Genomic DNA, 16984 nt, shown 5'->3' with positions numbered 1-16984 from the left:
ACGCCTTAAGTATTGCTTCATCAATCGATAATTTTTTACGCCCTAACATCTGATTAACAATTTGGTATATTTTTCTTGTGTTTCTAAAGTTATCACTTATCAGTTTAAAGTAATATGTATTTCGTTTATACTCTATAATTTTATGTAGTCTGTTACGTATTTTATTATATTCAAGTCTTATCACAGGATCATTCAAGTTATTCTTCCAAGATTTAAACAATTTGTCTCGTTTTTGGCACAGTCGAATAATATTTTTATCAATCCAAGGGAGTCTAATGGCATAGCGATGATTGTACTTACGTGTTTTATCGGTGGCAGCAGCATTATTAGCATCATTAACTGAATTATTTATGAAGTTATATATTTCGCGTGGGCACTGCATTTGTTTTGTTTGAAACCATTTAACCTTCCTTAACTCCTCGGTAAGTACATCATAATTAATGATTGGTTTAGTAACACCCTGTATGCTCGCAAGCGCTCCGCCACCGATGCAGCTCAGGATTACCGCACGATGATCGGCTAGTACTGTGTCCAACACAGCCGAGTACGGATGCAACGTTGGGGAGCGCACAAATATGTGATCAATGCATGATTTAGTAATAATGTTTAGTCTTTGTTCTATTCTCGTATAATCCGTAATTGCGCACATCAATCCGTGTTCACTTAGTGTCTCAAGATAAAAATTTTTACAGGATGAAAAAGATTTTAAATCTATGTTGGTGTCACCGATTAAAACAAAATTTTGCTTAGAATCAAATTTAGAGATATGTTTACCCAGTTCCTTAACAAAGATGTTTTTATTTGTTGATGGTGGTCTATATATGGCACATACAATAGCATCTTGGGAGTTTATTTTAATATTTCCACATACGCATTCAAAGGTTTTACATATATCATCACAAATAGTGAACTTCATATAGTTCTTAACGTACAATATAATACCACCTCCTCGCTTGTTATTTCGTAATTGTGAAAACATATTATACCCAGGTATATTAAACAACTGTTCAATACTGTACGTAATACCTACTTCTGTTAGTGCAATTACGTCTAAGGGAAACGGGCAACTATGAATAACTTGGAGTAATTTTGTGAAATGTTTTTTTATAGACCTAATATTAATGTGCAAACAAGACAAAGCTAGATGATTACTGGCTGGTAATTGTTGAAAAAAAGTTTTTGTGGAATGACAATCGAACATTTCGTGTACTTGTGCATCCATTATCTATTAGTAGGACTTAGTAAATCTAATGTTTAAGTATCTAGTAAATATAACTTGCAAATAACTACTGATAAATTAATAGAGTATATTAAATATGAACGGATAATCTTAAATGGCTAGCAGTTGCCTTATATCCTGGTCAGACCTTATGTAGTGGATCTTACTATCACTGGATTTTCTTACACACACTTTACCATCCTTACACCATATGAACTGGAAAGAGCTTCTTAGTTGAGTTTTGGCATTATACAAAAGTGTTTTTACATACTTGGTTAGGGCTTCTCTTATATACACTCTGTTGTCAACTTTCTCCTTAGGGGCATTAAGCAGCAGCATTCCTACTGTGAGGTTTTTATCCTTACTAGCTTCCATTAATTGATTGCGGGCTATTTTCGATTTCATATTTACCAGGATGGGGCCGGGCTTATTCTTAGAGCCTGGTAGCCGCTGAGCTGATTGAAACTCTTCCTCAGGCACGCTTAATTTCAAGGCCATAGTTCTCACCAATTTGTCTACATCTTTTGAGGACATTTCAGGTATACCAGCGATTTCGACCGCCATCGATAGGGATTTTTGTTCGAATGCTTTTAAACCTTGTTCCAGAACGTTCACACGTAGCTCCAAGTTTTTGTTTTTGTTACGAAGATCATCATTCTTATGCTCCAGGTTCTTGATTGCACTATCCTGCAGTTTTAATGTCTGCTCCATACTGGAAATTTGGTCGCTTAAAAAGTCCAGGGATGCCTCCAGGTTGCCTATTTCTTCCTTAAATGTTTTCTTAAGCTCTCGGCTGATATCCTGGACCAATTTTCGGGTGTCAATAGATTGGGAGCTTCCTGGAAGTTCACCATCTGTGTCCTCTTCATCTTCTTCGTTATCAGGTATTGGTAAATCATTGCCTATAAATAGAACAACTCTTCGCAGGGCATGCAAGGGACACTCATAAAAAGTTGCTGCCCAGTGTCCGATGTCCATCAACCCGAGGCGTAGGTGTGCCTCATGCAGTGGCGTGCACTTGGTTTCTTACCAGGGTATGCATACAGCAGGAAAATTGCATAGAACGGCAAAATTCCACCTGCTATACGAGTTATATATCAATTTTAGGGTATGCAGTGCTTTTGTGCATGTATGAAGTGCACGCCACTGGCCTCATGTGCCTGTACAGACAACCGCATAAATATTTATATTTATTAGACCGGATCACAGCAATGCTGCTTAGCGGCAAAACAATGCTGCTTGGCGGCAGAACAATGCTGATTGGCGGCTGATTGAACCATGGCGGTAGTGCTTCCCCGGACGATTTCCGTCACAATTTTTTTTTTTTTAAATATTGCTTAGAGTTACTGCAGATCGCATATATTAAAGAGGAGTTTCCTCTTCCAGAGAAAACATTGTGAACGGGACAACACTTCTTTTAGACCTGCCAATTTATTTAAGAGATTTATGTCTAACAGAATAATTGTCATTATTGCAATAATTTGAACATTAGAAATGAGAAGAAACAATATACTAGATTACATACCAACATAAAATTAATAATTCGTTTAAAGCAAATTGCATACAATTTTACAATAAACTACCCAATGACATCTCTAAGATGTCCCTTAAAAAGTTCAAAGTTTGTATTTAACGTAAGCTAATAGATAAGCCTTATTATAGTATAAAGGACTAGGTATTAGGTAATCGATGAAAAAAAGTAAGCATAGCTTGTTTTATGTTTACTATATATATATATTGTATACTTAAAATATACAGATAAACACACGACACTGAAAAACATTCCAACATTTTCCGATTGTGGGAATCGAGCCCAAGGCCTTGGACTCAGAAAACAGGTTACTGCCTACAGCGCCTATCGGCCGTAAAAATAATACGTTTGTTTACATTACAGTAAGTGAAATTAATATAATCTGTATGTGTAATTACACCCGTTATTATTGTGTATAACTTATTACAAATAAAGTTTTATTGCTAGACTCGGAGGAATATATTGGAGACTAGCCCGCGTTCTTTATCCTCGTTTATTCAGGTTCTATACAAATCCCATGGGAACCGTTAGTTTTGCTTGTATAAATAGCCTATGTTTTTCAACTAGATCTATGCCAAAAAGCATGTGGATTGTTTGCTTGTTTAGGGCGTAAAGGAAGGGCAAACAAACAAACACTTTCGAATTTATAATATTAAGTAAGGATCATAGCAAATTCTTGAGAGGTAGACGCAGGAAAACATGACGTCATAAGATCGCAACGCATTTTCCCCACTGAAAAGTATTCCTCTTTACTTAATTTAAGTAGATATTTGATCCGGTAAATCGGTTGGATAAATTTGAACGTAAGAAATGGAGTCAATTCCGACGACCGCAAACACTATGGCCACTTGATCAGAGTATTTAGAATGCAGGGCTGCAATTTCTTCTCCGGATGGCATGTTTTTTGATTCACTGAAAAATAATATTCTGTGTTATTCGATAGTTCCGGATTATATCGTCATCATCGGTATACAGCCTTCCTACGCCGTTAAAGCAGGTTGTATATAATTGCTTAAAGCGCACATAACTTAGAAAGGTGAGAGAAACGTGCCGGGTGCCGGGATTCGAACTCGGCCTCCCCGAAAGTGACACCGACCTCCTAGCCGCTAGGCTATGGCACTGTTCAACCGTATTGTATAATAATAATAAAACAAAGTTTCCCTGAACGATTTCGGCCACGTTGGTAAATCTCCAGAGAATTTTTTCTGAGAGCTACTTGGGGTAAATAATAGTGCACTCCTTATTCCCTCACTATCATTGCCCGATGGGGCGGGAAATCCGACATGACAGAAAAGAGAACGGGTGAAAGACAGACACCTTAACGTACTCTGTGAGGCACGGGGGTGACCCAAAACACAAGCAACAGATATTGTATTGTTGGAGAAATAGTCACAAAACGTCATCGTGGAGGGGACAACGCGTAGTGGTGGTGTTAGAGACTATAAAAGGCGGTGCGTGCTTCATTTGACAGAATCTTCGGGTACCGTCAACTAGTTTAAGGGGAACCCCTGTCCGTTTGGAAAGTCAACCTGCTCATTTTGTTTTTGTTGTAAATTAGATTTATCAATTGAATTTCTCAAACTCTCTAAATAAGTTGAGTGTTTTATTAGTTCTGTGTAAACTCTTGCAATAATTTCTATTGAAAATATATGTGTGTGTAGTCACGATTGGTTTTTTTTTATTAAGATTTTACCTCTGGTTCCTAAAAGTATATAAATGTTTCTTAACTCTTTGGAAATTTAATACTTGTTTACCAAAAATCATAAGCAACGAAAAATTACTTACTCGAGGCATATTATGCGGAAATGTGGCGTAGGTCGATTCGATTTCTTAAAATTTTGCACATCTCTATTGTAAACATCGAAATCTAAGGCCAGATTGCATTCCTCCGTTACTCTCTGAAGACTTTTTATTTGATTTAATCTACTGAATACACTATCTACATTGGAGGCTTCAGGAGCCACGATGGAATCAATTTTCATTTTTGCTCTAGTTGGCAGGTCATCTTGAAATTCTGCAATCGCTGCTTGAATGCCGCTAAAGAAAGACTTTTTAAGGTCTAACCAATTATCGTATTTACATGTCTGTATCTTCATAAAATCATACAGAATCTCTTCCCTTCTTATATCCGTCACTACATTACTGCAAGGATCATTGCTTATAATATCTGCTCTTCCAAAATCATCTTCTCTTGGTAACCAAGCTTTAGTAAAAGTTTTTAGAGTTACTTCACTGTACTTTTTACTAGTTCCTGCTTTTAAATGAGTGTTACTGTTTGGAGGTACTTCAGTTTGTGGCGAGTTTTGCGTTTCAGATAATCGTTTTAGTATATTAAATGGATTTTTTAACTTTTTGCCACTAACTATTGGAGTATCATTTATATAACATTCTAAATCTGATTCTGAACTATCAAGATCAATTTGATCAGGACGTTTAAGTTCATAATCTTCACTCATATAATAATCTTTTTTATATGATTTATTGAATATTTTGAGAAGTTTAAAGAAAGCTCTTCTATACTGTCCTGAAGATTTGTCTTTATATTCTATCTCTTTCAGTTTCAAAGCAAATGCTTTTAAATTCTTCAGACTTTTTTCAAATGCAGGATTAGGTTTATGCCTTTTAGGACTAGGTCCTTCATCGTCGTCGTCTAGTGTTATCGTATCTAATATAGTCTCATCAATAACAATCTCAAATGTCGCACTGAGTCGCACTTTAGTCTTATACCTAATATTGTACGTTTGTATAAGCCTTTGTAGAGATAAAATGTTTTCTTCTTGAGTATTCCCGTTTAGCATCAGTTGTTTTAATCTAGCAGCTAGTTTTAATATTCCATCTAAATGTTGCTTTTTGGCATCTTTTCTTACCGATTTTCTAATCAGGTTTCTATAATTATTACAAAAGTTTGGTCGCCAAAACTCTGGTTGACTTCTAGGGTGGAAGCTTACATTGGGACCAAACTGGTCCAACTGGGACCAACCAGGTGGAACCGGTCTTTGGAATAGCATGTTGAAGTTATAATAGTTAAATGGCATATTTGGTCTCCAATACGGAGAGGGTCTATATTGTGGGTTTTGTTGTGTTGCTAAACCTGTATTAGTAGGTAAAGGTGTCATATTAGATTCAGCTTTATTGCCTGTGTTTCTTAACCTTCTAATATGGCTACCATTGACTTCGTCACTAATACTATAAATATTTGTTTCAGTTGATGTAGGTCTGGCACTTCTTTCTATATTTTGTATACTATTGAGATTAACATTGTAAACTGGTTGGATTAAATTAATTTGGTTTGGTATTAAATTTTTGTCTGGTGCTTTAACACTGACAAAATTCTTTTCTAAAAGATCTGGTAAATTGTCGAAATATTTATGTAAAATCTCAGTGTTGCATGGCTTTAGCAGCCGATTTTTTAATTTTTGCAATTTTATAAGTCTACATACTTTTTTGTGTTTTATATGATTACTGCATTGTCTATATTCTTCTTGCAATGTTTTAATTTTATTGATTGAATCTTCATTTTCTCTTTTAATTTGTGAAACGTCTTCTGTCAAGGCTTTAGTAGGGTTCTCAACAACGATACCGATATTTTGTTTGTTATCTTCAATACTTGCAATGTCCGAAGTTTTCGTATCAACTTCTTTACTTCTTGATGTTTGAATTACATTTTCTTCTCTTTGGCTATTAACGTTTTGCTTACTATTTGTCTTAGGTGTACTGTGCCTGTAAACACGGTATCCTACACGGCTTAGAGATGCATATACCTTGTATTGCAGAAGTGTGATTCTGTCTCGCAATAATAGAGAATAAGCCTGCTGTAGTGATACTTTGACATCATTATACTTAAGAAAAAGACTGCCCTGAAAGTAACATATAAATAAATATTAAATATAATGAGTCACATAATTTGTGCCATGCTATAAATAGGGATTATTATTATTTATTTACATAAAGTTTCCAAAAAAATACTTATTATCAGAAAACCACCCAGGTTTGTAATATATGCTAACAGAGAATTAAGTCTAGGTACGTTAACTACAGAACATTATTGCCAGTTTACCATGTTGTGTATAAAAATGATCATAAGTTACTTAAAAAGAAGGACTTCAGTTTTTTCTTAATATTACGAGGATTAATATTGTCTCGTACATCAGTGGGTAATTCATTAATAAGGCGAGGAACTAAGTAAACGTTCGTGCGCTCGCCATACCTATTGAACGCGCCCGAAGTGCATAACCGGCCTCGACTGCATGCATGCGGCCCGCGTGCATACAGGTTGTTGTACTTTGTTCCAGTATATGTTATTGAAAAAGTTTTCTTTTAAAATTGAATATTTCAACTGTACATGCACTGATAAAACTTATGAATGGATGAATAGGTATTTTAAAAAACTATTGCCATTGCGCTGAGCCTGATTTCCCATGTAGAGTGTGATGGTGACAAATGTTGCTTAGACCGATTTGTTATTATCCTGTTTTATTATATAAAAATAAGCAATTAAAAATTATTGAGAAAGAACGTCTTATGTATCCACCACGCTGGACCAGTGTGGATTGGTGGACTCCCCACTATACTTACCTCTTAAGATATAGATTTCTAGAATGGCCACTTGTTTGAAATATTGCTTAGCAGTAAACTTGACAATGAATCTAAATGGCTTTGAAGTATTTTGTTTGTAACAAGCTTATCCCACGCTTTCTCCCTGGGTAAGACTATAAAGTAAAACAATTTCAAATTATTGGCTGGATTTATTTCAATCCAACTAAAACAATTTCCAAGGAGATCACTTGGCTTTGTTTGGCTTTGGCTGTGGCTTAGTTTGTCGGTAGGACACAGCTGTGACGCCAAGCGTTTTATCGTTTTGCGTAGCGACAGGTTAAGGTGTTATGGATTTAATATAACCATACCCCTAACAGGTTAGCTCACATCTTAGACTATTTTATGTCTTACCAGCAGGTGAATCGTGAAGCTCTAACTATTAGTTAAATAATGAAAACAATAAGCAGAATTTAAACGTATTTTAAGATTGCTCAAAACACAGAACGTTATTTAAAACTGTGACGAAATAAGGAAACTTTACCCTTCAGACCAATTTGTATGTGTACATGTGTTCAAAGATATGATATATCTATCACTAATTTAATTTTTTATTGTGATAATTAATAGACCAAGCATATGGCCTCGCATATGATAAGTGGAAAACTATCACCTATTAAAAGAGCAACACTATGCATGGCATGCCAGGAACACATTCTACAACGTGCCACCCTGTTTCATCAATCGGAGGGGTAGGTGTTAAGCCTTATGTGCCTATTATTACACTGGCAACAATGCCCTTCAGACCGGAACAAAGCATTGCAACTAAAGTGCTTTGCTGAAATAAGCAAAAAATATCCTTCTTCATATAGCCCAAACAAAATATCACTTACAGTTTCCAACAAAAACAGAGCTTCCTCAGGTTTAAGATACAATGTTTTCCCTACATTGTGCCCCAAGTATTGCCAGTAACTTCCCACATTCTGTGTCACCTCTGCCAGCTGTAGCTCTTCTCTCCACTCAGCATGATTCAATACTCCACTAGAAAAAAATATGCCAAATACAAATATGATTTTTGCTAGATGCAAATTTTCATTGGTTCAGTGGTTAGGCACGTTCAATTATAAATAATAATGAAGATATATCAGCATAAAATATTAGATAAAAGTTAAATATTTTCCATAATCCTTAGCACTTCTGTTCAAAATTAATTAATTGGTATATGATGCAATGCAAATCTCCACATATAATCTCCAATCAAGCCTGCATATACTTGGGTCAATGTGATTTGAGATTAAATTCCAAAGTCATTTATTTAAAGACTTTCTTTATAAATGTAATATATATTATATTCAGTAGTATTTAAGAGTATAGCAGTATTATTATCATTACCTTTTGTCAATGCGTTCGACTTGAATAAGATGTCTTCTCGCCGCAATCGCAGCTTGTATCTGTTTATTTTCCAACCATGTCTTATTTGGAAACACCTCTTTTATGCCTAACTCTGGAAGAGTAGCCTCTACCTTGGTAGCTCCTTTAGCAACAATATCGTAACCCCTTTGAATAATTAGAATTAAGAATATTAAATAATAATAGAAATAGGTTACGATGATATTGTATATACAGTAAAATTTGTAACTAAAGGAGTTGTACATATTTCTATAACTTACGACAGAATCCTGTGCTTATTCATTTCTGTGCTTACTGGTGACACGTTCCACTTAATTCACACACTCATTTATCTGCAACATTTTAACATTATTTAATGCTTAATAAAACAATATTCCAATGAAGATAATATTCTAATGTTCACTCATAGGAATAACTTCCAGTCCATACTTCCAGTGTATAATACTCGTGGATGTCAATGTAAATTTTTTACTTTATTCTTTCCCATAGGGACCAGGCAAAGGTATATCACCGTACAGCCATTTCTTCAGTATTTATTAATCATGTCTTATTTGAACTTCTTCTTCTGCTTCTTTTAATTTATAACTTTTCGTAGTGCCATAATAGCACAATGTACTTTGTCAGTGTTAAGAACCTTTGAAAAAGCACGAACTAGAGAGGTATTTTAGAAGGGAGTATATAATATAGATTAATGAGCAATTTTGGGCAGGAAAAAAGGATTTGTGAGACTGATCCTTTGTCAGGCCACATTCACTCAGAGAATGTTCTAGAACTCTTATTTTTGCCAAATGTGCAAACGCGTCCATGCGACTGATAGATGATGTTACCCAGCGAACAGATTTTTTATGAATAAAGAACCAAGGTTTTTGGGGGATATTAGGCTGGATTGAATTATACTGATTGCGTTTAACCGAGTTCCAAAATTTCCCCAAGTCTGCTTTTGCTAAGCAGCAAAGGTCTTGGGGGTGATTTTTAAAATAGGTCATAGAATTCCGCTGCAAGTTTAGCCCAGGCGTCAGCTGTCTCATTGATGCCCGAATGACCTGGAACCCATCCTAACACAACGTTAAGGCCTTTCTGCTGATATGATTGCAATACTTCTCTAATCTTTAACAGAGTATCGGCAACGCTTAATTTTTTTTCCAGTCTGAGGACAAGAGAAAAGCTTGTTGTGCTCGACAGAGCAAAACGTTCCTTTGCGTCAAAGCATAGACTCCAGCTCTATAAAGCGCAAGTAAGACCTCACATGGAGTACTGCTCACATCTTTGGGCTGGGGCACCTCTTTACCAACTCCTTCCATTTGATCGGATACAAAAGCGCGCAGTTCGACTTGTTGACAATCCCAAATTGACTTGTAGTTTGAAGTCCCTGGGGCACCGAAGAGGCGTTAGCTCCCTTTGTGTGTTCTATCGACTCTATAATGGAGAGTGTTTTAAAGAGTTGTTTGCGTTGATACCTCCTTCCCCGTTCTCTGACCGCACCTCATTCCGTAGAAATAAATTGCACCCTCATCATCTGGATGCCTGATATTCTTATACTGTTCGAAATACTCTGGTATTTCTACCGCGCACTTGCAAATTATGGAACAATCTCCCATCTGATGTGTTTCCTCAAAAATACTAATATAGGGTTATTCAAGGGGCGGATAAACAAATTCCTTAAAAGCCGGCAACGCATCGTGTGCTTCTCTGGTGCTGCAGATGTTTATAGGCGGTGGGGATCACTTAACATCAGGTGACCCACTTGCTCGTTTGCCCGCTATTAATAAAAAAAAGAGAGAACGGGGATCTTTCTTGATCTCTATTCACAGTATCTGAATGATCTACCCAACCTTTGTTTTTTTTCTTTTTAGAGATAAGTCGCCTAGTTTTACGTACGTATTGCTAGGAGTTGTATAAGAGGACTCGGCCTCCTTGCGTTTTTTAATCCTGTTTGTACACTCGTCATCCCACCATGGTGGAGATGAGTAAAAATCACGTTAAGCCTTTTTTATAGGAATATGGAGGTAAGCTGATGATTTAAATTTTAATTCTCATAGTATCAATCAAATTTTTAATTGCTCATAGTAAAGTAAACAATCCCCATCATCTCCAGCAGCTGAGAGATAGTCAATAAACCTATAAACGGAATCTGCGTATGCAGGCCATTGTGCTTTAGTGAGCTTATACTTAAGTAGTGGGTTAGGCACTTTGAATGGAATCGACTTTTTGGACAAAGTGAGGACTAGTAAAAAAGCTCTTAGCTACTTCCTCACACTTAAATTCCACAGAGATCTTATTTCTACCTGCGCTCTTAACACCGTCGTTAACAATAGATTTAATTTTATTCTTGAAATATGAAATTGTCCGAATTCTATTGCCCTCATAGAAGTGCCGGTCGAGGGATCATTCACTTCGCGTGATACATAAACAAAAAAAGGGCATGAGTCTGTGCCTAAGTATTTTTTAGACGCAGCTTCTAGGGATGGATGGAAATATTATTAATATTAACTGAATAGAGGGATTTCCGGATGCAGGATCACTGATAGATTTTTTAAATGAGGCGTGGATTTTCTCTTCTAGTTGCCGTGTTCGATCAAAGAAAGCCGGTAACCCTGGAACAGGCATCGGAGGATCTGCCTCCATGTTCCCCCAACTTTTTCGGACAAATACAATAAGCAAAAACAAACTATTGCACAAAAAATCACAAAACTTATTAACCACACCTCTTAAAAAGACACGAAACAATTTTTGTAACCGAAAATATAAAATTTTGCGGCATAAAAATTCAAAGTTGTTTCGCGCCCTTTTTCTTTGATTGTAACTGGTAAGACATAATAGACCAGGGTCGATAATTTAAATAACAAAGTTGTAGGTAATAAAGAGACCTACAACTTTTTTAATTACACTTTTTTCACATAACCTCAAAATGTATGTGAAAAATCCAAATAATCAAGTTTTTGGTTTTTTCACATACATTTTGTGAAATTTTGTGAAAACCTTTTTTTTGATTTGAGATATTCATTTTTTCACCTTATTTTGACTTAATATCAAAAAAACACCCTAGTTTTCAATCGAAAATTCTCGCGTCAAAATATCAGCTTTTTAAAAAAGTTGGGGCGTTTTTTGTTCCTTGAAATCTCTTCTTTCTGATAATGTAAAAAAATATATACATTACTTTGGTAAATATTCTTAGAAAATGCAAAGAAAATATCAAATATGAATCCTTCAAAAATATCGTTGCATATCCTCCTCTGTAAATTTGGGCATAATCCTACGTTGATGTTGCTTCTAGCCTCAATCTGTTGCTGTCAGTTCGTTACCTAGCAAAGTCTGAAGTTGGATAATATGCCCTGTAACAATGTTGTTCTGCTGCACCTTCTGTAGGTGGGAGATTTGAAAGATGATTTAATTTAAAAACCGTTTCTTACCCTTAAAAACTCACCTTCTTCCACTTCCCGACCTCAGATCGCCCGTAAATTATTTTTCCTTTCATTTTTGTTATATTCTCGTCCTTTTTTAATGGGTTTCATTCAACTATTATTTTTTTTGGTTTCAAAAAATATCGACCCTGGTCTAAAAAGCCATGTTTTCAGTGTAAAATGACAAAGCAAGTTCGATAAATGGTATCTTATCTATTCTTCTGAGACTTTTTTCTCTATTTGCCCTTTCAGGACAAGCAAAGATCAGCCGCCTTACAGCGTACCTATCTTATTTTTATAACCCACTTTAAAATGAAGGTTAATAATTTTGATCACAGACCTATTGGTACAAACTAGGTCTGTGATTTATGTTAATTTTTTGATTATATAAATAGAGTTTCGACAAGTTGAGATACAGACAATGGAACTCTTCAAGAGTTCCATTATCTGCCTCCAAAACTCTTCATTAAGATCAAGAGTATCTATATGATTATTTAGAACAAAACATGAAAACATCTTCCTCCTTTTTTAAGGAAGTCCGTTAAAAAATCCTGCAGAATATACTTATCTTAATATATATAAATCTCCTGTCACGATGTTTGTCCGCGATGGACTCCTAAACTACTAAACCGATTTTATTATTTAAATTGAATTGGCACACCGTAAGCAGTCTGGTCCAACTTAAGAGATAGGATAGCTTAGATCTTTAATTATAGTCGCAATTTTATTTTATTGCAAATTTTTTGTCTATAAATAATATGGTATTATATATACTACTATACTCCTTTAAGGCTTAGCGATACTGAATACTTTAAAAGCAAAATCAAACGCAGACGAAGTCGCGGGCAACAGCTAGTATATAATAAAGCTGAGAAGATTTTTTGACAATGTAATAGTGGACGGACCAAGCAGATTTTCGTTTCACAACCTTTTCATGAGATCAACTTTGTACAGTTTCTTTTCTTAAAAACCGTATAAGGTCGTCATAAAAAATTCGCGGTGCCAACCATAGTCTATACCATTACAGTGGAATGTTAAATCGTTTTGCGGCACTATTTGGTCTGTAGGATGGTTACCATGGCTGAAGCCTCCGGTCAGACTAGACTACCTACTATGCATTGTAATAATAAGAATAATATCTTCTTTATATAATTCCTTGTTTAGTATATCTTTGATTCTGTATGTTAAATACATTTAATATTATACATTTGGTATATTCATATCTGTATTATATTCGTATCAGTTATTTTATAAGTACCACTCTTAAATTTTTCTCAGATTCGAGGGTCTCTTTATAGGTGGTGCACGTCCTGCCCTTTTTATGTTAATTTTTGACTAAATATATAAATAAAACTATAATTCACACGTTGATACACACACACATATAGGTACGTGAAAATGAGATTTAAACCGAAAAGCTATAAACCATTTATTTTAGGTTTGTTTTGAACCGAAATATACCTACCTTATTTAAAATTATTAAATCATTAATCGGAGGATTAGGAAGGAGAATCGTAGTGGGTCTATGCTCTGAAACCCTCTCTGCTATGGGAAAGGACACCCCTGCCTAACGCCCTAGCGGTGGGACTTACCTAAATACTTCCAACTACAGCACGGAGTTAGCTAACTGGCGATTTCTAACTAAAAAAAAAACTTATAGGTACTTATACTTAATTGTATACAAATTAGAAACAAAAACAAATGCGGATGAAAACGCGGTAAATAGCTAGTATAGCTAGTGTAGTAGTAGTAAAGGCATTATATACAAATATTATAATATAATTTACATACTATACTACAGAGTTTTCTTCTCTGTTTTTTGTATATATAATTTAGTCAGTAAAACTTATTATAATTACTAGCGGACCCTTCGTCCGCGTATGAGTCAACTTAAAAAAAAAGTCATATGTTGTCGCAGACTGTTTTTAGAACTTTAAAGAAACAATTCAGACAATTCCGATATACTTACTACCTACTTACTTCGTTTTGCGTAACGTTTACGTTCACGCATCGCACGCATCGGAATCTCTCAAAAAGGATATTTTTTTGCAGTTTTTGCAACTTTTCTCATTAATGATAGAAGTGGCCATTTGTATTAGCGTTTATCACTTTTCAGGTCCTCAACTGTATAGGCATACAAAAAACCACGTCAATTTAAAACTCCGGTACGCGGATTTTGAAAGACAAGTGCCGAAAAAATATAGACTACTAGCTGTTGCCCGCGACTTCTTGTGCGTTTGTTTTTGTTTTTCGAAAGACATGTGGCATTCAAATTAGGTGTAATTCTGAAATTTTTAAGTTGTGTATTCTTATATAAAAAAAGTAAGTAAGTTATTATTTAAATCGGTTATCATTTGAAGGCGTTATGGTGTAAAATAGACAAACACTTTCGTCCCCTCTCCCAAAAGAACTGAGCTTAATTTCGGGATAAAAGGCATCCTATATTACTTCTAATACCTTCAGGAATATGTGTACAAAGTTTCATGATGATCGGTATAGTAGTTTTTGCGTGAAAGCGTAACAAACAAACTTAAATTCACTTTTATAATATTAAGTAGGGATAGGGATATTGTATGCCTCTGCCAAATTTTAGCCAAATCGGTCCATTCGTTGTGCCGTTAAAGCGTAACAAACATCCATTCCTCCATCCATCCATACATCCATCCTCACAAACTTTCGCATTTATAATATAAGTAGGATGGTACGCATGCATTCGATCGCTGTCCCATATGCCTTGCGACTTGCTGTTTGTTATCTGTGAGGAGTTATGTCTTTTATCTCCAACAATATTTATCAGATCTTCATTTAAGTTAAACAATACATGCTTGATGGTAGACACTTTAAAATAAAAAAAAAAATATTAAAATTGGTTCAAATTTAACGGAGCTATGAAGTATAATTGATAAAAAATTTCATCTCATTTCCCGGAGGAAACTTATTGTTTATCGGGATAAAAAGTATCCTATATGTTGACCCGGAATATCAGCTACCACTATGCCATATTTTATTTAAATCCGTTAGTTCCGTATAGTTTTCACGTGATGCCCGGACAGACAAACAGACAGATAAAAATTAAATAAAAATCTGTTTTGGACTCAGTATCGATTATAAAGCATCTCCCGGTAAAAAAATTTAAATGTCCAGAAATCTTACAGTTACAGTTTTATTATAAGTATATATATTAATATATTCAGATAAAACCTATGCTCTATAATCGGTATATATACTCAGAGAATCAGGTTTACCTATGTACCATCACGACTGTAATATGGTCTAAGTTATAGGTTCATCTAATTCAATTATCATTTAGTTTCCGGTTAATTTGTGAAATTCAGACGTACATAGGTAAATGCTATTATCAAAGTTCGCCGGGGCTTGAACTTAAAACATTGTTAGCGCGATCTAATTGCATATTGTACCAAGGAGACGTGAACTCAATTTTCAGTTGTATTTGCTATCTTTGTATCAAGTCTCGATCCGAGCGATGGAACAATTAACCCTGTTGTATTCCTAGACTGCCTAGACAGTGCAAATAACGTTTGTATCGCTTGTAGAGTCAAGTTCGACGACTTTTCAATTCAGCCGGATTATAATTGTAGCGTAAGGTTTGTGTATGCTACGATAGTCGCGTAGTAGCTACGTTTAACGTAGCGGTAGCTTTCCGACGGCTATCGATTAGTCTTCGCCCGGCACGAGGATACCCGAAAGCGTCCGAACACCACCGACGCTGCCCGAGCCACACCATGCACGGCGGAAGCAATGAAATGTACAAAAGGATATGAACCGGAAAAATTGTCGCTCTCCTTTTTCTACGCGTCTTACGCCCCGTCTAAAAGACTTCCCCTGTTAGGTTTTCTGTTCATCCCTTACGCCTCAGGGCAACATAAAATGAAAAATGAGACTCTATCTGTATTATCAATAGTTTCTGATAGCCTATAATTTTCATAATGTCGAACTTGAAATTATTTACAACGCAGCCATTTAGATATTTAAAACGTTTTTTTACGCTCCCATTTCCTTTATTTGAAGTTTCTTCCACTTGCATACATGAGGGCATCATTATAGTAAAGTTAATTGGCTGTATGTAGGAGCCTACTTAAGGTGTAGACTTCAACGTCGCGTCTGCAGTCGGCGAAGGCTGGAGGCGATTTAACATATTGTAATACAGTCCATACAAGTTTGTACGAGGCACCGCCCCCACGCCACGTCTTAGTCGTCTTGGCAGGCTTAACTCAAAGTGTACGTTACTATTCAGTAACGTAACGCCCGTTAACGCAGGCTAAAGCCTGTCGGCATCGATTTAATCGTTCAAAATATCAAAATTTCGATTCACAGGATCGTATCCCGTTGACGCCGCCGCCGATCGAATGCCGGGGGCTAGGGTGGGCCACCCCGCCATACGTTTTTATTTATGGTATATTTTGACGTTCGCACTCGTTGCTAACTTCAAGTCGCCCGGATAATGGGGTGATGGATAGTGTTATCGGTCGCTTTTCAACGTGAATTGCGCTCGAAACGTGCAGTGAAACTCTTTACATGCAGTGTTTTCCGGGAAAACCGCAGGCTTTGGCGATTCGCACAGGGCGATGTTCTTTCAGTGATTTTTTTTCGTTGGACACCCGGCGTGCCGCTTGACACTAATTCGCTGAATGCAGCAATTGTATTGGTTTGTGTTTTTAAATGCTGAAAAGAATCGCGGTTGGGATTGAAGAAAGTGCGGTTATAATTTTATTTTTATATCTGTATCCTGGATAAGTAAAAACTTGAAATCAAGTTCAATTGATTGCAGTCACGTGTAAGGTAAGTTTAATGACCCTACAATTTACAAAAATAACCATTTCGATGTATTATTTTATTATTTATAAATAAAACCTAGCAAACCTTACCTAA

The 16984-nt window shown here is 35.8% G+C and overlaps 2 protein-coding genes across 2 annotated transcripts; both read right to left on the bottom strand.

Moving 5' to 3' along the window:
* Positions 1–1330: 1330 nt before the first annotated feature.
* LOC120629446 (chromosome partition protein Smc-like) lies at positions 1331–2197 on the bottom strand. Its single transcript, XM_039898388.1, has one exon. The coding sequence runs from the start codon at positions 2195–2197 to the stop codon at positions 1331–1333; it is 867 nt and encodes a 288-aa protein (XP_039754322.1).
* Positions 2198–3383: 1186 nt separating this feature from the next.
* On the bottom strand, positions 3384–9122 carry LOC120629366. The gene is made up of 5 exons (XM_039898295.1): positions 8954–9122; positions 8676–8840; positions 8177–8324; positions 4536–6607; positions 3384–3662 (listed from the first exon to the last, which is right to left on the bottom strand). The coding sequence occupies exons 1-5, from the start codon at positions 8974–8976 to the stop codon at positions 3509–3511; spliced, it is 2562 nt and encodes an 853-aa protein (XP_039754229.1). The 5' UTR covers positions 8977–9122; the 3' UTR covers positions 3384–3508.
* Between the last annotated feature and the right edge of the window lie 7862 nt (positions 9123–16984).

The sequence above is a fragment of the Pararge aegeria genome, chromosome 14 (genome assembly GCF_905163445.1).
Source record: "Pararge aegeria chromosome 14, ilParAegt1.1, whole genome shotgun sequence".
In the NCBI taxonomy this organism is placed as follows: Eukaryota; Metazoa; Arthropoda; class Insecta; order Lepidoptera; family Nymphalidae; genus Pararge; species Pararge aegeria.
Note: the sequence above shows the minus strand (reverse complement) of the source record. Positions and strands in the feature narration are given on the sequence as shown.